At 37.2% G+C, this 23,296-nt stretch overlaps 2 protein-coding genes across 4 annotated transcripts in view; both read right to left on the bottom strand.

The window, feature by feature from the left end:
- slc25a21 (solute carrier family 25 member 21) overlaps positions 1-18,456 on the bottom strand; it is a 178,134-nt gene extending 159,678 nt beyond the window's left edge. For 2 of the 3 annotated variants that reach the window (XM_079833782.1, XM_079833780.1), the window contains exons 1-2: positions 18,326-18,456; positions 18,043-18,124 (exon numbers count right to left, since the gene is read on the bottom strand). In XM_079833782.1, coding sequence (XP_079689908.1) covers positions 18,043-18,109 — 67 coding nt within the window. In that variant the 5' untranslated portion in view covers positions 18,110-18,124; positions 18,326-18,456. Of the gene's footprint in view, positions 1-18,042; positions 18,125-18,241 lie in introns of all 3 variants that reach the window. The other variant, XM_079833781.1, reaches the window with a different exon arrangement.
- Positions 18,457-20,585: 2,129 nt separating this feature from the next.
- plekhh1 (pleckstrin homology domain containing, family H (with MyTH4 domain) member 1) overlaps positions 20,586-23,296 on the bottom strand; it is a 53,992-nt gene continuing 51,281 nt past the window's right edge. The window contains exon 30 of the mRNA XM_079832243.1: positions 20,586-23,124. Coding sequence (XP_079688369.1) covers positions 22,942-23,124 — 183 coding nt within the window. The 3' untranslated portion in view covers positions 20,586-22,941. The remainder of the gene's footprint in view (positions 23,125-23,296) is intronic.

Below are 23,296 nucleotides of genomic sequence, written 5' to 3'. Positions count from 1 at the left end.
GCTGCTGAGTCAGTGCTGATGGCTCGCACTCATCACAAGAGTGCGCAGAGTAACGGCCGAGCTCAGTTTTTTGACTGAATAATACAGTTTCTTTCTCCCAAAACCTTATAGTATGCCTCCTGAACACTTTCCATATGTGGCGCGCGCCTCACTGTATCATTGCATGATTCATTTTTGTAATATTTTAGACTGATTGCTATTCACTGCCATTATAGGAAGGAGCGCGTGCAGGACTATTTTAAAACTTCTACTTTTGAGGTCCAAAAAGGATAGAAGGACATAGGGCATTAGAACAACAGCAGGGTGAGTAAAAGATGGCTTTATTTTAATTTCAGGGTGAACTATCCCTTTAAGCTGAAAGTATACTTTCAAAAGTATGTGCACAGTCAAACACACAGCCTTGCAAAGTATACTTTTTAACTCGTACGCGCACTCCGGTGTTCGACACATGCACAGTTTTGAGCAATCTTTCGCCACAAATTACAACCCATGGTAATACTTTTAAAACATTAAATGCGCATGTGCAACCTACATAGCACTCCGGCAGTGCATGTTCAGTACGCGGCTACGCGCATACCGTTTTGATGACGAAATTCGCGTCACGCGCACTGTACCCTGACCCTCGTTTACGCTTAAAAAGTGAAGTATACTTTGGCCTTAAAGGGGGGGTGAAACACTCATTTTCAGTCAATCTCATGTCAATCTTTAGTACCTGTAGAGTAGTATTGCATCTTTCATATCTCCGAAAAGTCTTTAGTTTTATTATATTTATAAAAGAAAGATGCGCTGTACCGAGTCTTTCCGAAAAAAGCTGAGCGGCTGGGGGAGTATCGTTCAGGCGGAGCTAAAGAATGACGAGCGTGCACAGCTATTGCGTTGAGCTATGCATGTTTACATAGAAAAACAATGGAATCGATAGCTAACAACACAAAGACATTTGAAGCATTTTTACTCACCGCCTGCTACCAACATACGACCGTGAACCTTAATCGTTGGGATTGCTCCATCTTTCAGCATTATGCGAGCTACAAATCCGGAGTTGAACTGTACCTTGTTTATAAACCATCGTCGCCGAAATTCAGGGAACAAACAAACACTTGCACAACTCCGTTGCCGCTCTGGAAAAACATGATTGTTTGCTCCGCGCACGTGCGCCCTTCCAGGAGAAGAGCCCGTACGGCCCGTACATGGACATTCCGCCCCATCTGACGTCACATATACCCATACTCAAAAAAAACTTTCCGAAACTTATGAGAAACCGGAAGGAGTATTTTTGTCACAGAAATACTCCATCAAACGTCCAACTTTTTTTGTGAAACTTTGTCCATGTTTAGGATGGGAATCCAAGTCTTTAAGGGAGGGCTTGGTGCTACTAGCTAACTTTTAGTTGTTGACTTTGCATGTAGTATTAATCAAATTAAAATCCTAAATGGCATATGTGGTACAAAGAAATTAACAGTGCTCCCTAATTCCCTAAAAGAAACTGAGTGCATCCCTTTATTTCCTTTGTGAAAGTTGGCAACCCAAACTTGCATTGCACACAAGAGAACATGTGTCAGAGCATATTTTCTAAATGCTAGACCTGTTTTCAGAAGTTTTTTTGTAGGTTTGCAAGATCTCTTACAAGTCAAGAGGTTGTCTTACATTTGCAAACATAATTAGTCTATTGAAGCACTGTTGAAAGGACATTGTTTGTTTAGCTCATGACTAGAGACAATGCTAACCCATTCCATGCTAACTAGGGGCTAGTTAAGTAACAGTCATCCAGAACAATTTAAGTGTTCCTCTGAAGTTAAACCCATCTCGAGCATGCTCTGCTCTCTTTCACGAGCCAACCCATCCCCTCCACACTGTCATAATGCTGTTGTTTGCCGATGACATTGCTGTATGGTGAATGTACGTGTTTGAGGTTACTTGCTAACACATGTTTCTACAAAAACATTTGTAGGGGCACAGTAAACAACGCTTTCTCTGTCTTTCTCTAAGGCAGACTTAGAAGGTCAAGGGTGTTGACTGGTGCCAGGTTCTGTCTGTTTGCAACATATACAGAGCTGACGTGAGACGGGGGTTCCGAGTGTGGTCCTATCTTGGTTTAGCATAAAGTTACAGTAAGGCAGAAGTCCCCCTGTAACACCCTTACAGTGAGAGGCACGCCAATCTGAGTGGAGGTCATTAGCATGGCTGTCAGGAGCACGTGTGGATGGGGTGGATGATTGGGGGTCTTGGCCCGCTGGGCTGTGGACCACAGGTCTACCGATTTGAAATAGTCATTTCCTCACTTTCCTGCTTCAGGAAAAAGGGCAGACCAAAGAAAATAAATGTAGGGGGAAAGGGGAGAAAACAAATTAAGGTGAACATTGAGAAGGTGCCACTAGCAATGTATGGGTGAAATTAAGGAACAGGACACATGGTGGGATAGGTAGAAGAACAGAGGAAGTGGAAGTGGTACAGAGGAAGTGATACAGCGTCTCATATTTTATGATACAAGAAACTCATAAAATTAAAATGCCTTTAAAGTTGATGCCACCATTCTTTGTAAAGTAATTATTTCTAGAGATTCAACCGTACTTTATTAGCATTATTAATGCAAACATTCCTCTGCCAACTTCTTATTCACTTAGTACACATTCAATGTACAGACTATAAGAATTCAGCTCTGTTTCAAAACATAGTGAGCTTTTAGTTAGACGTAAAGAGCATCATAGGAATGCTCCCAATACAAAGGCTATTCCAAAAGATCAAAAAAGAAGCTGCCCCCTAACATCATTTGTTTTCTCCCAGTTCTAAGGCAGAATTGCATGTATCCTTAAAAGAGAATGTAATCCCAGAACAAACTGCAACAAGCCCAGTAGAAAAAAAAGTAAATCAAAGACGGAGGACTAACCAGGAGAAAATGTCAACTTACCACTTATTAAAAACTTACTTAATATTCATTCAATGCCATTAATAATATATTATTATAATTTTTTTTTAAGGATAAAATTATTCAAATAAAAATGATACCTTTTAATCAATGCGGAGAATAGAGTGTTACAAACAGCCCACTTAAGGGGTTCCATCTCTGTTAGGATGCTGCCATTTAACCCTTTCATGCATGAATTATGAAAACCATTATCTAGATTTTTTTAAGAATCATTTTATTACTTTAATATGATGCTAAAATTGAAAGCCATTACATTTTTTTTTTTTTACAAAATTCAGTTTTATTAAAAAATTATTTAACTGTCCACGTATGTGGACACCATGCAACAAAGGTGTAAAATGGGACAAAAAGTCACAGATGACAATATGGAACATTGTGTTTTTATTATGTCATGTTATGCTATGCATATCAGCTCAGTTATTAAAAACATTAATATTTCAATATAACAACGATAAAACATATTGTAGGAACTATAACGGTAGTTACATATATGCGGAAACCTAGTAACAATATGGACTGGGCTTTGCTGGCCCATACTCCTCATCACTGCTGTCCCTGTCACTTCCACTGTTCTCTGGGATATTATCTATTATTCTGTACTGAGTGCTTGACCTGTGGTGTCCCTATTTGGAAGGCAAAATGCCAAATTGCCTTGGTATGCATGTGTAAAGTTGCCATTTAATGCTGTAATATGTCATTTTTAATGGTTATTTATGTTGATATAGTTGTTAAATGTCTGTTTTATTACAATATAAGACAATTAAAAACATATTTGCCAAATAGAACAGATATACTAGCAGGTTACAGAAATCAGACTTTATGCAATCTGACTCCACTGTTGCATGACGTCCACATACGTGGACAGTTAGTTTTTGGTGTATAAAAACTACATTTTACTCAAAATTTTAGTTTATAAAATACTAACCTATTCAACAAACTTTACGGTACATACTAATATTTCTTTTTAGCTCAATTGACCTCCTTGTATAAAAGGACATTTGGCACATGGCTATCGCTGTCAGCCATCTTGGATTAATAATGTCATCAAGCAATGAATATTTGGAATACAAGACAGTAGCCACTGTTACAATATTGCTGTCAATCTACTGACACTGACCTCAAGTGGTTTGGAGAAAATTACCATGATAAATGAACCCTGAATGGAGTTAAATTAACGGTGCCCAAATGTGGACACCATGCATGAAAGGTTAAGGTAGCTGGCAATGGAAGTATAGGTCGCTCACTAGGTTTTTGGAACAGTGTCTTTGAGTGTGTCTGTCAATACAGATTTAAAAGACAACATTAGAGATGAAGTCACTGTGACACGACCCATCACCGTCACCCATGCCCAACCAGTTCGTCCCCCAGCCCTCCCTGTCCTTAGTGCTTCAGACTCTAACTTCCTGTTCCTGCCTCTCGCTACAATGATGAATGGCTGCAAGCTCCATTCAATTACGCCTCGAGTGCGAAGAGACAGGAACAATGGGAGCTGGCCTATGCAGTGTGGCACAGCCCCACTGCATTCTTAGCAACAATTTAGCCTAATTAGCATCAACTCCTGCCCCATCCATCATACTCCTCAAGAAACATAAACAAACTGTCAGCTCTAGCGTAACAAACAGATCGCCCAGCTACTTAACACAAATTATTCTTACATGAAACGCAGCTTCTCAGGCAACCTTCCCCCCTCCAGGCCATCTGGGGGAATGAAGGGCTATTAAAATTGAAGACATATGTTCCAGTCAAGTTCAACTCCCCAGACTGTTGCGGCTGATGCGGTGACAGTTTGCCCAGGCTTATAGGGGAGTTGGGTGGAGATTGAGCAGTCTGTTGCAGAAGGGAAGGTTTTGGATGAAGATATTATCAGGTTAAGAACAGGTGTGATGTATGTCAATCATGCTTTATGAAGGTTTGAGCTGCCATTTCAAGCTAAAGAATTCTCTGGTTGACATTTTTGAAAATGCTGAGAGTGTTGGGAAATAAAGTATTGCTATTCTTTTCTTGTAACATTTGGCAGTCATCATTACATGGATATGGACGCCTACCAACCTATAAAAGTCAGGCATGAAATAGAGGGATCAGTATTTCTTTTTTTAACATTCTGGAATTTATAGGACAGTCCTTGTTAATTTTTCGCCAAAGAAGCAAGGCTCTTAGTGACTATTTGGTTGGAGAAGGAGAGTAATAAAACAACCGTCGTTCCATTACAGACAATAGCACAATATGAATGTAGCTTTCACCTAATTTAAAAAAAGAGTGCAGATGAACAAACTAATCACTTAAACAGTCAGAAGCCAGACCATTTGAATTAAACATAAAGCGAAATCCAATCCAAGTATTGCTGAAAAAAAATCTAAAAACAAAATATTTCAACTTGTCTTTCCGCACAGACTTCACTCCGTGGTACTGGGTACATTAAACTTCAATTCGACATTCCTTTTGTTCTTCTCTTAGCTTTCACAGTCAGTTTGGGGAAGAGCTCGTAAATAATACTAAACTAATTAAGGCTAATGATGACTTTAGGGGGAAAATATTTCTGAAGGAAATACGTGCCTCAGATACATTCTAAATATAATGAGCAAAAGTGTAGAACCTGTTCAGTTAAACCAGGTAACAGGACTGCATGGGAAACCTCAAGCTCCCAAGCTCGGCCTGACTCTCACACCCTGCCAAGCTCTCAAAAATTTGTCACTTCTCCATTTCCTTTTTGATGTTATGCAGCGTGTGAAATGCTTCACTAATTAACTAGGAAGCTTGGCAGGAGTGCCTTGTTGTTTTTAGGGGAGCGATGGCAAACCTCACTCGTCTCGGCCAAAAGAGACTGGGCTAACTCAAAAGTGACAAATATGCCATTGCTCCTCCCCCAAATGTAAGAAAACTAAACAAAAATGCAAGAGAACCAAACAAAATGACAGAGTGCTGTTCATTTTTCTTCTTAAAGTGCCTTTATTCTACATTAAACATACCCCTTTAAGTAGGAAAAAATGGCTGTTTTATGCAAACGAGAGATTCCTTGCCAAGGTGACAGAGTCACTTGTTAACACAAGTTAATTTTCTGACAACACCAGAATGATCTCATTTGCTGTTTTGCTCATTAGCAATTACTGGATCTGGTCCTAAACTAATTTTCATTCATTTGCGAGGTCAATTATAAGCCTTGTTCTTTTACCCATTTTCTCATCTTTTCTAAGCACGCTCAGATCAGTGAAGTTAAGTAAAATAATATGGTCATCTAGCATGGCAAATAAATGGACTGTGTCTTCTATTTAGGCAGGTCAGTGCCTCAGACAGAATGATATTTGATTTGCCCACATGCAAAATGCTCATTTTTCCCACACCACTCTGTTTTTTTCCATTTTCAAAGACAGGTCTGCCAGCTCTGCCCCTTGTTATGATGGATATCACTTATGAGCTGCTCAGCTTCTGGTTTATAAAGCGTAGACTTATTCAGACTGCTAAAGCTGGCCCGCTTTATATCAGGTGTGTGACCTAACAGGGGGTTGGGATAGAACAAATTTCCACATTTTTGCCTGCTTTCTGTCTGACTAGGTCACGTTGACTGCATTTTCTTGAGATTTTAAGCATCACTAATGCATTTATCACATTTTCCACTCTTACGTTTACTCAAGATCATTGCAATAAAGCAGTATGTGTATGTGTATGTGTCATTGGTTCCTTCCTTTGTATAAGCTACTGTGTCATGTTATATTATGTGCTTTGTTCAATTACAATTTATAAGTTTATATGTTGCTTAGCAACAGCAAATTTATTTTATTTATTGCTTTATTAGGTCAAAAAATACAGTAATGTTACCATGGTTGACATATGGCTAAATGTCAGAACTGTGGTAAAATGCACATCCTCAAGTTATTGCTTTATTGCAGGGTTCCTCAAATCCAGCCCTGGTAAGCCACTGTCCTGCAGAGTTGAGCTCAAAATCTGATCAAACTCGTCTACCTGTAATTTCTTTCTAGTAACTAAAGACCTTGATTTTTAGCCTGCTCAGGTGTCTTTGATTAGGGATGGAGCTAAGTTGCTGGGCAGTGGCCCCCAATGGCTGGATTTGAGGAACCCTGCAATAAAGCAATAACTTAAGGCTGCGCATTTTACCACAGTTCTGACATTTACACAATGTCAACCATGGTAACATTACTGTATTTTTTTGACCAAATAAATAAATAAATAAAATAAATGTGCTGTTGCTAAGCAACATATAAACGTATAAATTGTTATTGAACAAAGCACATAATATAACATGACACAGTGGCTTATACAAAGGACACAAACACACACATGCCAGGGGGGAAAAGGACAGCAACACACACATTACATTACATTACATATACATTACATATACATTACATATACATTACATATACATTACATATACATATACATATACATATATATATATATATATATATAACGGCCAATCATTACAGCAATCGCACATGTTTGCATTAATATACATATATTAATATGTTTCCTTTTGGAGGGGAGGGGTGGTTCCGGTGGAATAATCCACCATAAAAGAAAATTCTGTACATTTTGAAGATTAAAGTACATTTAAAGCAGAGTTAAGTGTCTCAGACTCTCTCATTTTCATCACATCATAATATAATATAAGGTTGATTGAGTATAACAGTGTCCGCCCACTTTTTCAGCACTCTTGGTTGTGGAACTATTTTTCCATTAATTTTCTATCAATATTTGAAAATCAGGAAGTCGAAAGGTAAAACACTGTGCACTTTGTAAATACATACAAACAACAAATTAAGTGTATTTCTTATCTATAACGTAGCTCACAGAAGGTATATCTTAGTTATAGAAGTTTTAGAAGAAAATAATTAATTCCCATGTGTTGAAAATGAATGGGATTTTTTTGACTGTCACACTCTATAATGGCTTCAAATGTGGCTCATTCAATCAGATTTTAAAACCAGAACAATAAGTTTAATGTTATGTTATTTTATTTAACCATAAAATAATATTATACATGGTGTTCCCATTATTTATTGTTTTGGTCACATGAAGATGAAGGAGAAAAGAAGGAAAGAAGGGCTCTGAAATTCAGGTGCTGCTCATCTGGCAGAGTTCTCAGAGAAAGAAAACAAACCCTGATCCACTTCCCCACAAACAGCTTCCCGCAAGCTGACTGAATTCTGGAGCCCAGCACCAGGATGTTTGGCTTACAAAATGACTTTGCTGCTCCCGCAGCCATTCTACCTAATTGCCCCCGGGACAATTATTGTAGCCCTCTGTCCAGCCATTGGTGGGGGGGATTAAAGCCATAATGTTACTGTGGATTGCATTACACTTTTCATAACTATTACTGAGTAGTGTTAGTAGTGTGCGTAATGCGCCGGTTTCTTTCAGGATACTCTTAAGTACATGTCATAAATGTAATTAAATCTGAGAGTGGGTGGGTTGTGAAAAAATTACCAAACAAAACATTTCCCTAAGCAATCAAAACACAAACAGACCCACAAAAACGGCAGCGACCTGCACATAATCACAGTGAGACATTTCCTCTACGCCAGGCATTGCCATTCACTCACTGCCATTTATAAACATTGAGAGGGACAAACAGGGAAAGCCCAGGCAACGACAGGCCATATCGGTCTGGATATGAGCTGATAAATTGGTGGCTGTGGAAAAAGTGCCCCTTGGGCTCCATCTATTCAGCCGACTGAGGCGGAAAGGGCCGTTTTCAAAAGCACCCCAGAGCCTGGCTATGCATGACAGAGCCTGACACCAGAGCCATACTAGATTCCTTTCTACATGGGCGGCAATGGGCTCCTGGGAAGGAACAAGTGCTTACAGAGGAGATATATCTCCCATCTCATCAGCTCTGCTTCTACCCTCATACTAACACACACCTGCTGAGCCATCAGATTATGAACATTACACAGTTCTGTATAATATACTGTTCGTGCAATCAGGTAGAATGAAGTATAAAACTGCAAATAAGTTAATTGTGTCCTTTTAGTATAATTATACAGTGGCCCCAAAATTTGCACATTCTACTTGGACATTCAAGCCACAATGTATGAATTTTCTTGCATTACATAAAACAGCAGTCTAATTAATCTGCAAACATATTATTCTATCTAGACATTTATTCAGAAATGTTTCCTTTTTTAACACCTTGGGATCAATGAACAGATACCATTTTTTTTGGGGGGGGGGGGGTTGTCAAGGTGATAACTGTATTGATAACATAATTAAGAAATTATATTCTAAATGAAATAAGTTTTTCTTTTTATATGAATTTAATTTAAGTAGTTTGGCATAATCTTTCAATTATTTTTTAGGAAATATTTTCACAAAACTGCCTCACTGCTTATTTATATTTGTATATATTATATTTATTCATAAAATAATATTATTATATTTATTTACAAACATTTTGAAAAGTGCAGAGTCCAGAGGGACTTTGAAGTCCTGAGACTCATTACCGATGAGGCTAAAACCATCATAGCAATCACAGCAGGAGAGAGAGAGAGCACAAACGAAACAGGAAGTTGTGCTTCATTTTTGTGAGGTGACGGAAAATTCATAACAGCACTAAAATCAGTCCATTGCATTGGAAGGAAACATAACCTATATGTGGATTTTTCTATGTGCTTTAATTAAATATGGATTAAGTCTCTTAAAATATCAGATAATTTTAACTTTTTAGTTTAAAGGCAAGAATTATAACATATGTTGTGTAACAAAACTTCATGATATTTATAAATAAATAACGCATATTATAATTTTTTTTTTTAAATGTGATTAAAAGCTAAATGGTTTCATATTTTGTAATAGGAATGACATTGCTGTACCTAAGTGTGATGTGTCAGCAATACTTTGAGGCCACTTTATCTACGAATAAATGACCATGAACATACAAAAGTGCACACCATTTCTATGGATTGTTTTTTCATATGCATATATGATTCTAATCCACAACCCTCTTAGTCTCATCTGTGGAGACGGCAGAGCAGTCGGTGTGTCCTTCCGGAAAGTTTTATCTGGAGAAAGCATCTGTCATCTCTCATCAGAGGCTGCTGCCGCCCCAATGCTGCCACAGTCGGCAGACTGATAGCTTAACCTTTCCACCATACTGCACTTCAAAACGAGCAGAGAGCCCCTAGGATCCCTCAGAATGTGTGGTCTTCTCTCTGCACCACTGATTTCTGCATGCACGTCTCATTCTGTACGAGACACCGCTCGAGGATGGAGATGTCTTTCCCCCTTTGCTTCTGATCTCACTTATTTCTCTATCAAAACATCCAGATTCTTGACGTTGGTACAAACATGTTCTCAGGACTTCAGCGTCTGGAATAGAATGTATTCTGGCCAACTACGTCAGGCCGCGGTCAGGATGAGCAGTACCACCTGCCGTGGAGTTGCCGGAGCGTTAGACAGCGATGGGCAAATGACAGATTGGAGTGTTCTTGGAATGTTAGCTAAGCCACTGGCTAGTAGCCATTGCTCTTGTGGGAAATTAAATCATCGCTATTTGATCACGTCATAAAAAATCCAGAGGGATTTTGAAGTCCTGAGACTCATTAGTGATGAGGCTAAAACCATCATAGGAATCACAGCAGGAGATAAAGGACAAACGAAACAGGAAGTTGAGCTTCATTTTTGTGAGGTGACGGAAAATTCATAACAGCACTAGAAAATCAGTCCATTGGAAGGAAAAAGAAGCTAGTATATGTGGATTTTTCCTCAGTAAGACACAATGCAAACAGCTTCTAGATTAAAGGGTTTACTATCATCCGTTTCAAACGATTCTCCCCCTACATAATTATAACTGAATAAATCTTCTCTATAACTATAAAAAGCTTTCAATTTTCAGCTTGAACCTTAACATTGAACGTCATCACTTGGTGAAAGATTTATAAAGGCTGGGAAGAAGGAAAGCGAGGGAGTGAAACTTCAAAATAGCTCTTTACTGCCACCTATCACAAAGTTTGGCAACTGCAAGCGAGACAGCTGACTACAACAGTTCCATAAATGACAGAAAACATGGGGGGGGGGGGGGGTCAAATCAGAAGAGTGAAGTGATTATTATAACATTATGACAGCTTAAGATTTAGAGGCTGACCAAAAATTTTAGTGGACATGTTATTCGGGTAGGATGCAGCCTTTTTCACAGACTGGAAAAAAAAAATCCTTAATCAAAGTGAGGATATAATCACAGATCAGATCAATCCGAAACAACTCTTGCGGCAGATTTTTTCATTTTTCTTTTTTATGATTCGTCTTAAGCGGCTTCTCTGGCCAAATCCCCAATTGGATTAAGATCCTGTCAATCATTCAAAAGTAATTTATAAACCAGTCAGCATCAAAATTGTGCAATAATGCCCTCCCACTTTCCTGCCATTGCCCACCCGGTGCCACTTGGTAACATGAGCAAACAGGAATTAAGACGTAAAACTAAGGCACTTTTCCATGACCCAACATCATTTTTTATATCTTTATTCCATTGTATAATTGCCCTTATTTCAAACATAATAATGGAAACCACTTCATTTCTCCCCCCATCCCTTCTTATTGCCTCTTGATTGTGACATCTGTGCCTGTCCTGATTTTATTGGATGAAGCGCTCCTTTTGAAAGGATAATAAATGTGTAAACAAATTCAAAACAAGCCTTTCTCCTAAGCTTTGGTTCTCATTATCAAATTGTGCGGCTTCCCTTGCCAATGTCCCCCTCCTAGGCAATGTCATCCTTTTACAACTCAAGATCAAGCATAATCAAAAGTGTCTATAAATTTGAGCTTCTCTAATTAAGGTCTCCTCGCCAAGCGCACAAGCGGCGACCGGGCAGGGATCTCTACCAAAAAGACTCAAATTGGCTCCCAAGCACAACAAATCACATTATGATTTCAGCTCTTGCCCGCACACCGCTCATCTTGAGTCGGTTAACCCAGCTGAAGAGGCCATCTCCCTGCTCCAGACCTGTGCTCTGACTCTCTAGAAAAGCCTGCAGTTGCTGAAAGACAAATGCTCAGAAAAGTAGAGAAACATAAACGCTCACACACACATATACACCCATTGATGTCCACAGGATTTCCTATTTATATCGCATTACATTGCTTTAAAAATATTAAACAAGTGGCATCTGCAGAAAATTACATGAGACGTTTAATCAGAAATAACTTTACCCTTTACTTAGTCATTTCTGCAATTACTTTGAACACTGCATGTGAGATTATTTTTTTATGCTGACCAAGGTTGCATTTCTTTGATCAAAAACACAGTAAAAACATTAATACTGAAACATTTTTTTACAATGTTAAATAACTTTTAATAATTTATAATCATAAATGTATTCAAAACTGACATTTTTCCGCATCATTACTCCAGTCTTCAGTGTCAGAAATCCTTCTAATATCCTGCATTGGTTGCCAAGAAACATTTTTTAGTATTTTCAATGCTGAAAACAGCTTTGCTACTTAATATTTTTGTGGAAACCATGACCATTTGTTTTCAGGATTCTTTGATGAAAATTTTTCAAGAGAACAGCGTCAATTTATAAATGTCTTTACTGTCATTTGATCACTTTAATGATTCCAGAAATTAATAAAAATATTTTCTTAAATATTAAAACTATTAATTATATAGTATATTTATATAAATTATATTTGTAATATAAATATTTAACCACTGCATCTACACACAAGAGCAAATAAAGCTAAAAAGTCACATATCAACAATCAAGTCCTTACATCATTTTTGGCTGTTTTTGTTTTTGACAGTACTTATTATGCGTGTATTTATAATTCATACATATATATTAAAACGACTACTTTTATAATTCTCTATAATTTAGCTTCTCAAATTAGATTCAGTTAAAAGATGTATACATTACTTTTTGACTTTGATTCATCTGTGACGTTTGTTCTTTGACATGTTTGGTTCTCCATCAAATGACAAACTAGGCCGACAACAGAACTGCAACTCTGGGCAGAGATTCACCCTAAGTTTCCAGACAATATAAAGCCGAAACGGGACAATGATTTGTCTCTCAAACAGAGCAAAACACAAGTCTTCCACCACAGTCAAGTCATTGCAAATTACAGCATGGTGAATTGAGAAACAATTACAAATTTAAAGTGAATTTAAAGTGCTAAAAGAGAGCTCCTTAGAAGGCTATTTTTAGCCTTTATGGGAATACATTCATACAAGACTTTATGATCAATGCAATGTTGTGATCACTCCATCAAAAGCTCTTCTCCAGCCAAAAGACATATCAGCATTCTGCGCTAATTACAAGGTCAAACAACAGCCAACTGGACAGCGTTCAAGAAAAAGCTTACACGCAAATACATGCACACACAGTGTATCATCTACCGTGCAGTTTCATTTTCCTACAGGGTCATTCAAACTATGGCCCTTGACTACTTAGACTAAGTGCTCAATTAAGCATAGCTTGTTAGCCGGTTTCCTTTCCAGCTATGTTATTGCTGCCATGTGCTGTATTATGGTACTGTATGTAATACAGTGTGTTCGTCCAGTATGACTGCATGTTTTAATATATTCATTCCTTTGGAAATCTCTGACATCTCAGACTCTTTTTTCCCCCCTTGACTTTTTATGTTTTTTTGTGTTATGTCAGACCACCTGTTTTTTGGTTATATGAGGGACCGTGTAAAAGGTTTAAAACAAAGTCAACATATAATGTATTCACAACCCATTTTACTTACGCAATATGACATTTTCAAGTGACAGCAAATTTGATGAAAAATGTTGTGCAGGACTTGATTTTATAGGCTACATTGGAAATCGACTGCATTGTGAAAAGTGGGTGTTATACGTAGCTAAACAAAATGGACTTGAATACAAGTTAGCATTGGATTGTGGAGAACCATTCCCCCCCTCCCCCCCAAACACTCTTGAGGAATTGTTTTGACCATAGACATGAAGGCTGAAGTTCAAGTTCACCCTTGAGAGCATCTTGATGCATCCCAATGGAAACACTTCTTTAGTTGTTATTGTTTGAAATGATTGCTGTAAACTTTATTACATTTACAGGCATCCAATTACTTCATTAAGTAATGGCAATATTTTAGAAAGGCTGCATTATCTACAACATTAATCTTAAACTTGCCTTGATAGCTTCACCACTGATTAATAATATTGCCGAGCCAGAAGTAGTTTCCATTTAATAAAGGAATACGAACGAAAACATTTTCTTTACCAGGAACAAGCCTTTCCTAATACCAACCCTCACGTTAGATATGCCAAGATTTCTTCTGAAAAATCATTTCAGAACATTTAAATGCATTACAAATGTGCTACTTTTCTTGACATTAATTGTCGCCAATGGTACAGACGTCATTCAAACACTGAGTATGTTTTATCAAAAATTAATGTGGTTAACATTAAGATCACTGATTAGATCACCGTCGTTGTATCAGGCAATAGAACATATTGTAGGCAGCCAGCTCCTTTCAGTCTTTTCTGTTCACTCCAAAGGCCTCATTTTAATAATTTCCCCCGGAAAATGAGCGCGAGCCCAGACACAGCCTCCCATGTTGAACAATCATAATCACGCTACTCTTACCATAACACCGCAATTATCCTTATTGCTTACAGCAACACAAAATGCATGATGGATGAGCGTATGTGTATGTGTATGTGTGCGCGCGCGCGCGAACCGTCTACAGTAGAAAGGTCTCCCACGCACGTCCCCATCTGTCGCTGCTCCTCTGCTCAGTTCAGCGTGCGACCTCCATAAATCATACCATTAAGATAACGTCGGCGGCCCCTGGCTGGCTCGTACATTACCCCGACAGACTAAACTCCATCCGTTCAAGGCCCGGCTCTCTGATAAACAGCTGACACAACAGCGACAATCCACATCCGGCTCATGCAAACAGTAGTTCGACAGTAGCCTAGTTCTTGCAGGCGTATGGGTCAGACTTAGAGGGAGTGATGTTTTATCACCAGAAGAAAGTAATCCATTCGTGGTGTAAACAAACGCATATTGCGCACATTTGGGGTGTTTGCTCTTTTAAGAGTCGCTCCAATCTACAACAGGTACCTTTGGGAGGTATATGATCTGTTTGGAGAGTCTAAGCTCCTTGCTGCATATGTTACCATTATACTTCATGCCTGGTTGCAGTCAACTGATTTCTTGTGACATTATGATCCTGCACATTTCCTCCAGAGGTAATTAGTCGTAGCAGTCAATAAATCTCCTCTGTTTGTTTTTGTAATGTTTATTATGGTTTAATTGCGTTTTTGCCCCATTTCGAGAACGTTGTTCAACACATTGAGGAGTGCACTACAAATTCAGTCAAGTTCTCTTATCTGATGATTACATAAATATCAGTTTGTTCACAGAACTGCTGTGTCCAGTGACAAAAAGTCTAAAATGACAGAAGTGGGTGTATAAGAAGGCGATTTGGAGGTTCAGAGAAGAACCCTCCAAAATCAACATTCAAACATGAGCTCATCTAAACATCTGTCCACAACATGTCCAATCATTGCCCTGCTGGGGCACGTACAATTGTTTCTGGAAATAAATATTAGGCCTAATTCAGCTCTGATTGTAGCGGTCAGTCGTGGGCAGGAGAGGAAACGGTCGTTTGCGGCAGACATATAATGTGAATATTTCTCCTAGGGTCCTCCTTTTAATTGCCTTTATTTATTTGATCTTGCTTTAGCCTACTCCTTTTTTCTCAATTGAGGCTACATTCATTTATTTGTCTGATGCTCCTAAACTTTAATTTCACACTTATGCACCAGTTAAAACAGGAGAGGTCTGAGTGCGTTTTAAGTGAGGGTCTGCTGTGGAGGGGTGGACTGAGTTCAATTATACTTAGGCTGTCTGTCTTTTCCCGTCACACTCCATTTGCGGTCAGCGGATACGTTTACACAGAAACTAATCATAACTAAAACATTTTTGTGTAAATCTTACCAAATTACTCTGTATAACAGGGGCAGGGAAAGGAAATCAATACCAAAAACACTTAAGGTAACATCTGACCGTTCTTCCGGACCTTCTGGATAAAACTAAGATAAATGATGAAAAGAAAATAAGTTCCCATTAAGAACACTTATGAAAGAGAATTTTTTTTTTTAATATATAATTGGGCAAATGCAAAGATCGCAATATCCGGCTTAACTAATTCAGGCCCATTTTTCACAATTAAAACTGGATTGCCCTGTGCACTGTGTATTGTCTTATGAGCCAGCTAATAGTTTCATATAGATTGAATACTTCCTAAATAAAAGGCATTTCAGTATATATTAGTGCATATATACACATTTAAGTAATTATGTCGCATAATGATTTTCTCCCACATGCTTTTGTGTTTTCAACAAAGTATTTTTTTGAATGTATCATTTTTACAACAGATGGACTGTCACAGAATGATAGTCACATTTGTCATGAAAAACATTTAATGACCATGACCAGTGACACTCAAAAGTTGAAAATGCTCTAAAACGACAAACAATGCCAAGTACAATGCTTCCCCCTTGTGGTAGATACATTTTTTTACATAAGGATTTCTGGGTTATTATTAGGTGCAGCCTAACTCTCCCCAATTTCAGACTTTAACACATGCCCCAATTTCTTCATATGCTTGGATGGAAAGGCTGTGAAATTAGCCCTGGTAGGATATATAAAACGCACTGTAGTGACATTAACTCTTGTGTCCTTAAGAGAAAAAAAGCAATTTTGGAGAGTCAGTCCAAGCCTGAGAGAAGCCAAGCACAGACCCCGTGACCAGGTCACACATAAATTACCTTTTCTCTCTCCCCTGCCTCGTTAACAGGCTGCTGGAGGGAATATGACAAGTGCAGGGGTGTGAGCGAGCTAATAACACTGGGTTATTCTACTGGAGAAAGAAAGAAAGAAAGAAAGAAAGAAAGAAAGAAAGAGAGGGAGAAAGAAAGAAAGAAAGAAAGAGAGGGAGAAAGAAAGAAAGAAAGAAAGAAAGAAAGAAAGAAAGAAAGAAAGAAAGAAAGAAAGAAAGAAAGAAAGAAAGAAAGAAAGAAAGAAAGAAAAGATTAATTTTTGCTAAATATGATGCAAAGTTCAAATGGTGATGTTAAAAATTACCATTAAATGAAAAGGGTACGTTGTTATTCATTTATTTCTTAATGTTGGAACCTGGTACCTTAAGTTCAAAATGCTTCAGTCACTTCCAAAATAGCCTGGTAGATCATCTTATAAGCAATATAGGCTAAGCTAAAACTGTGCAGTCTGCTTGATTCCAGACAGTAAATTATTCCACAATTGAGATTCTTTCAGTCTTGTGACATAATTTGATGAACACAGACTTACTTTTTGTAATGGCACACGCAATGTGCTACTACACCGGTTCTTTCCTATTAACTTCATGAGGTTTTCCCCCCATATTTCTCCGCCAATACATTTTGACGAGCTCAAAATGCATAATGAAGCCTTTTGCAAAGCAGTTGGCAATTTGGCATCATTGATTTTTTACAAATGTGCAGACTTCCGTTTCGTCTGCTCTATGTATATTATAGGTATTAGAAAATTAATAAAACAATTGGTGTTCTATGTACGCAAGCGTCATATTGGCGTTGTTGGCTGTTGATTCGCGTCTCGCGTGTATCCTGTGAGAGCTCCAAACAAACACACATTTATCGACAAATTAAAATAAAACATCACTCAGGAATACCTACACATAGATGGCATTTAACCCAAGTAAACATAATACGGATGGGCTAAAGTGTCATAGAACACACAACACAAGTACTGTTACATAAAGAAATATTTTAATCTAGCCAAGAATAAACTATTACACAAATAAAACCGTAAAGAGGCTTTAACTGTCTTTTCACTGATGGAACGATTTGTAAACGGAACTAACTGAAGTGCGCGTGTATCCCGCGTAACTTACATCTCCAGAGACAGACATCCGGTTGAAGGATTCGTACTTTAAAATTACTATCAAAACACATTTATAAGTTGTAAACAGCTTTTTACTACAAAATACTTGACAAAATCTATTTCGCAAGCACCTCAATGCGGTTGGGAGCGTCTGCTAAGTTAACTAGTGCGGAATGTGCACGAGCCGCGCGCGAGACCGTTGGTAAACAAAGTTGCGGATTGAGTCAAATAGAAAGTTGAAGCGCGTCTTACCTGCTGATCCACCCGCAATGATCTGATGAGTCGCCTCTCTCAATAAACTCTGCTTTTTAGATGTCATTTTCTGATTCTGGGCCTGTGTCGAGGGGGAAAATGTTATAGCAGCGTTGCCGCATTTACAATGGTTTGATATTTCAGATTTATTTTAGTGCTTCATGAATAAGAGTCTCAGAGAAATTAAATGTGTAGTTACATTGAAGAGGCCTCTAGTGTGTTAATGCGGCCAAGCCGCGTGATATAGTACTGAGGACTACATGTGTGTGTGTTTAAACCTTACTTTAGTGTGGGATTTCAGGAAAGATAGCTTTTTGTAGTTCCTCGCGTTACGGAGATACAGCGCACGTGCAAGCGGAAGAGTTCGGCACTGTTCGGACACGCGGCGTCTTGGCGCGAGCTGAAATGAATCGGTGTGTGAGCGCGCGTGTTGGGCAATGCAGTTTAATTTTAACTCGGCGACTGATACAGAGCTCACTGAGGCCCACGGGCAGAGGGCGAACGCCAATAAATCATCTTATAGAGTAGAAAATAATAAGCTAATAAATACGGTATTCCTTATTTATATCGGTCTTAGATTTCACACTTACACGTCTGAATGTCACGTATTAGATTAAAACCTAAACAAGTCCCATCTGCAAACAGATTTTGCTAAAGCTTTTATCAGAAATTACGTGTCTCAGTCATTTTCTAAAAATGTACGTATAGTTTCAAAGGGATTTTTTTGTAGATGAAGTCAGTTCCCTTCAAGTTCACACAGGTGTCCTGCAGAGTAGCCTAATCACAGGTGGTTCATCACATTTCACTATTGTCAGAAACCGTGTCCAAATGCTTTTTGTCCTAATTTTGAATTGTATATTTAATGTTCTATCGTTATCATTCTATCAATAAACTTTTTTTCGTGGTATGGTTTAGTATTTTTATTTATTTTTTTAAATCATAAATGCTAACTTCTTGGATATTTTAGGCTATATGTAATGACATTCATAGGCAAAATTTTAATATTTAATACGCAATAAACTTTATTCTAGATAAGAGCATCTGTTCCAGGTTTATAATTGCAACGGAACATGTTTAAAATCATCTTTTTGCTAAATATGCCATAATTTCACTGTCAGAAGTTATTATTGAAATACTAGCCTACATTGTAGTATTAATAATAATAATAATATGATCAAAAAGTTGACATTTTTACATTGCTTTAACTCATCAAAATCAGTTGAGCAACTTAAAAAAAGTCATAAGTTATACAAGATTCAACTCATTTTTAAGTTAATGTAATTTAAGTTGAAACGGCTTAAACATCATTGTTGATTGTACTTAAAAATTTAAGGCAGCAACTTTTTATTTATTTATTAGATAAATTGTACTATGTCTAGAATTGTGGATGTACAAGCACACAATCACTTTTCTCTACAATCTAATACAAAAGACTCCTGCTCATTGTTTACTATTACCACATTATAAAGTCATAAAAATAAGATCTGCGACTAACATGAGGTGCATGGGATTTGCCATGTAGATTAATTAAATGTAAAAATATTTAAAATGTAGTTTTTATTAGGTTAATAATATACAGTATATCCAAGATAAATACCTAAACTCAAAAAAATGCTGGGTTAAAAATAACCCAAGTTGGGTTGAAAATTGGCTTAAAACAACCCAAATGCTGGGTTAGTCAACCCATTTTCAACCCAACTTGGGTTATTTTTAATCCAGCATTTTTTAGAGTGTAAACACAATGTGTCTTCAAAAATAAATCTCAAGCATTGACTGTTATTGTAACAAAGTAAAGAAAATCGAACAAATGCAAAATTACATAGGTAGATGACATTCAGATATGTCACTGTAGTTTTATAACAGAACCCGGAGCTTAAAATAGTTTACTTGATATCTCATAAACTGAAAGCCGTCATTTAAAATGTGAAGAAAAACAAAAATACATCCTTGAGAGAGTCTGGGGTTCCTCCAAACCATGTAGTGAGCCACAGAATTATTTTTTTTTTCTGCAGAAGGCAATGAAAAGCAGGCTTTCCCTAATTCAACGTTACAACTCGCTTAGCAAGAGTGTGGCTGAATAATGAGCATATTAACGTATTACCTTAGAACATACAAATTTTTTCCCTCTGTTTAATTTTCAAATGTGAATTTATAGCAGGCTATTGGCAGGGAAATGCCATTAGCACTTTGACCTGCCTGGAGTGAGAGAGCAGAGAAAACCCCACCCCGTCTATAAACCTACACGGTGGCCAGCAAATCTGTGAACTTTTGCAGTTATTAATCAATTTTTTCTGCAATATAAGAACAAGTAAATCTAAACAAACTGTTCTGTAAATTTGCTCAAGGCACACAGAAAGCCTTAAGCCTAAAAGAAAATGATATCTTGATAAATATGATTGAATGGAGAAGTGTTTTTCAAGATAAATGAAAAATAATAATTTAACAGTCATACTGTGCGTAAGGGTTATTGTGGAATTTAATCCACAAATTGAGCTTTTCCTTGAAATGAAAATGCAAGAATTAAAAACCGTAAAGGAAACAGCAGCACAATTAACTTTTTATTTGCAACAATTTCTCTAAGCATATAAAATCTGAAGCTCTCACAGCATCACTTCTGAACGTCTGTATACGGCCACATTTTTGGCCTTGAATCTTAACAATGACAAAAGTGACATTATTTTCAATTGGCTGCTTGGAACACTTCCATGTTTTTAGAAAAGTCTGACTAAAGAAAAAAGTTGGTTAGACCAAAAACATGTTTTTTAAATGACAAAATAAATATTTAAAATACAGAGAAAGTGGTTTGATTCATAGAATAATTCAAGTCATATCATTATTACAGCTTCTCATCCCTCCTCGAATCTTTCAAAATCTGCCATATCAAGGGTACAGTGTGCCTTTACATACTTGATCAACTATCCGTTTCTGAAACACTCTTGATAATTCTTTGCTTTTCTCTCTTGTACGATGTAGATAACACTTTGTATTTGTGGTTAGGTTTTATGGTTTATGGGAGGAAGAAAATGAAAATATTTTTTATGGTTGAAAACAATGTTTTTCACTGTGGTAAATATACTAATACCTAATATTTTAAAATTTGAATTGCTAAAAACTGCATATAAAAATTAACATGTCATAATGACATCATCATCAGTGCTGGGTAGTAACGGATTACATGAAATCTTGATTACATATTTAGATTTAAAAAAAATTAAGTACTTTAATTATCTCACGTTTTAAAATACTCGTTACAGTTACTTTTTTTATTGATTAAATGTTTACTTATTTACACAACGTCTGAAAATCATTCATCATTTATTGAGTCTCCCTAATTCTTAGTTTTCTCTTTTACATTCAGAAAGGATTCTAGTTTTGTGGAAAGTCAGGAAAATTGAGAGCAAACAAAGCATTTGACAACTGGATTTATAAGGAGCCCTTTCTCAACATTGCATATCAAATCAACTCCTGACATATTAATTATTATTTGAATTATGACTCAGTAAGTCATTTAACCATGTATTGCTTTCTTTGGAAGGCATTTGTCTTTCAAACACATTTTTATTATTATTTATTTAATTATTAGCTTTTCAATAAACTCTCGAACCCCCTGCAGTTCCTTCACAAACCCCAGTTTGGGAAACTCTGACATAATTTAATGTTTAATGCACTTCATGTTTTTGATAAAGAATGGAATATATTTTCTTACTCTTCGTATTTTTATATCAATATGGTACAATATTATCCCATTTAAATCAATGTGATCAAAAAGTAGTCTGATTATACTATGTAATGGATTATGATACTAACTAAAATTTTTGTAATGTAATTTGGAATCAGTAATGAACTACAATTTGTAAGTAATCTACCCAGCACTGGATATCATTATTATGACTATTGTCAAGCAACAAACTTCACGAAAATATATGATCCTGCACATATTAACGCCATGTTGCGAAATGTGTGGGGTGTTCATCTTTTTTTTTTTCTTTATACAAAAGGCAAGGCTATGGCTAGTAAGCAAATATGAAATATGTGTGTGCCTTTTTGCAACTACTGTATTACATAAAACTTGTCACGATGTTAAAATGAAAAGAGTTTGGCTCAGATTAAGCATTATGTTTGGTAGTACTACAGAGAATGGCACGTAATATGAAAGAAAAAACTAAAACTTTTAGCCCAAACTCTGTAACATTTTCATGTCTTTCCAGTTGATAGATGAGAACTCATCAACCCTGTTACACTACCACTAGACACACTAACAGTACCACTCTTGAGCTTTGTACCACATAAGACCGTCCTTTATGTACTGGTTAGTTTCCACGTTTGTGCTAATATACTTGAGATGATCTTTGTAATGTTAAGTATCCTGATGAAGTATTCACTGTATAAACTTTAAATGACTGATGGTACCATTAATTCATGGACTGTTAAACAGTGGCAATGTCCTGAACAAATATAACTAAACAATAAAAAAATTCAAACAAAGACAGAATCGCAAAAATGAAAAAGTCAAACTTTAACTGGAAGTCCAGTTTTAAAGCTCTAATTCCTTAAAAATGAGCGCCAAACTTTTTGCACTCAAGAATAAAATACTCTTGGATCTACTCTGACTCGGTGGGTGATCTTCTCAGGGTGGGTTAATACGAGTCTCCATTTATAAACCCACTGTGTGATGTTTATTTTTTGTATTTGGTATACGAACAGTGTGCAAGTAGTTGACCTTTTCGCACAATAAATAACTTTGTCCTTCCAGGTTATTGTTTGAACCTTCAAACATAAAAAGTTTGAATTGGATCCCAAACTAAATCATCTAAACGTTTCCCAAAATGCATTTTTATTTGTGTATGCAGACCATGCGATAGGTTGCTGATGTGTCCAGACACATGGAGACTGAGGTTTTTAAAGGAGAGTGGGGCCTTTGGTTGTGTATGTCATTGAGGGAAAGTGTCGGCTGTCTATGTCCCAGAGCTTCCTGTCTCCTTGTGGCCCCAGCCCTGAGCCTTGAGTCTGGTTGCCGGCCCCTGGTAAGCTGGAAGTCCAGTAGTTAATATAACTAGCCATGAGGAGTGTCAGTTCCAGGATCTACAGCATTGAAAGAGAGAGAGGAACTCAATGAACCAGCAGAATCAGAGGTACAAACTCTTTAGTAGATGAATATTTCTATATTTAACTTGCTCTTACTGTATCAAGCCAAAAAAGGCTTGAACCACAGATATGTGAATAAAGATCCTCACTCGGTGGAGCTCATTAGCAC

This window comes from Gobio gobio (assembly GCF_949357685.1).
Source record: "Gobio gobio genome assembly, chromosome: 13".
In the NCBI taxonomy this organism is placed as follows: Eukaryota; Metazoa; Chordata; class Actinopteri; order Cypriniformes; family Gobionidae; genus Gobio; species Gobio gobio.
The sequence above is the reverse complement of the archived record's forward strand: the minus strand, read 5'-3'. Positions and strand labels throughout refer to the sequence as shown.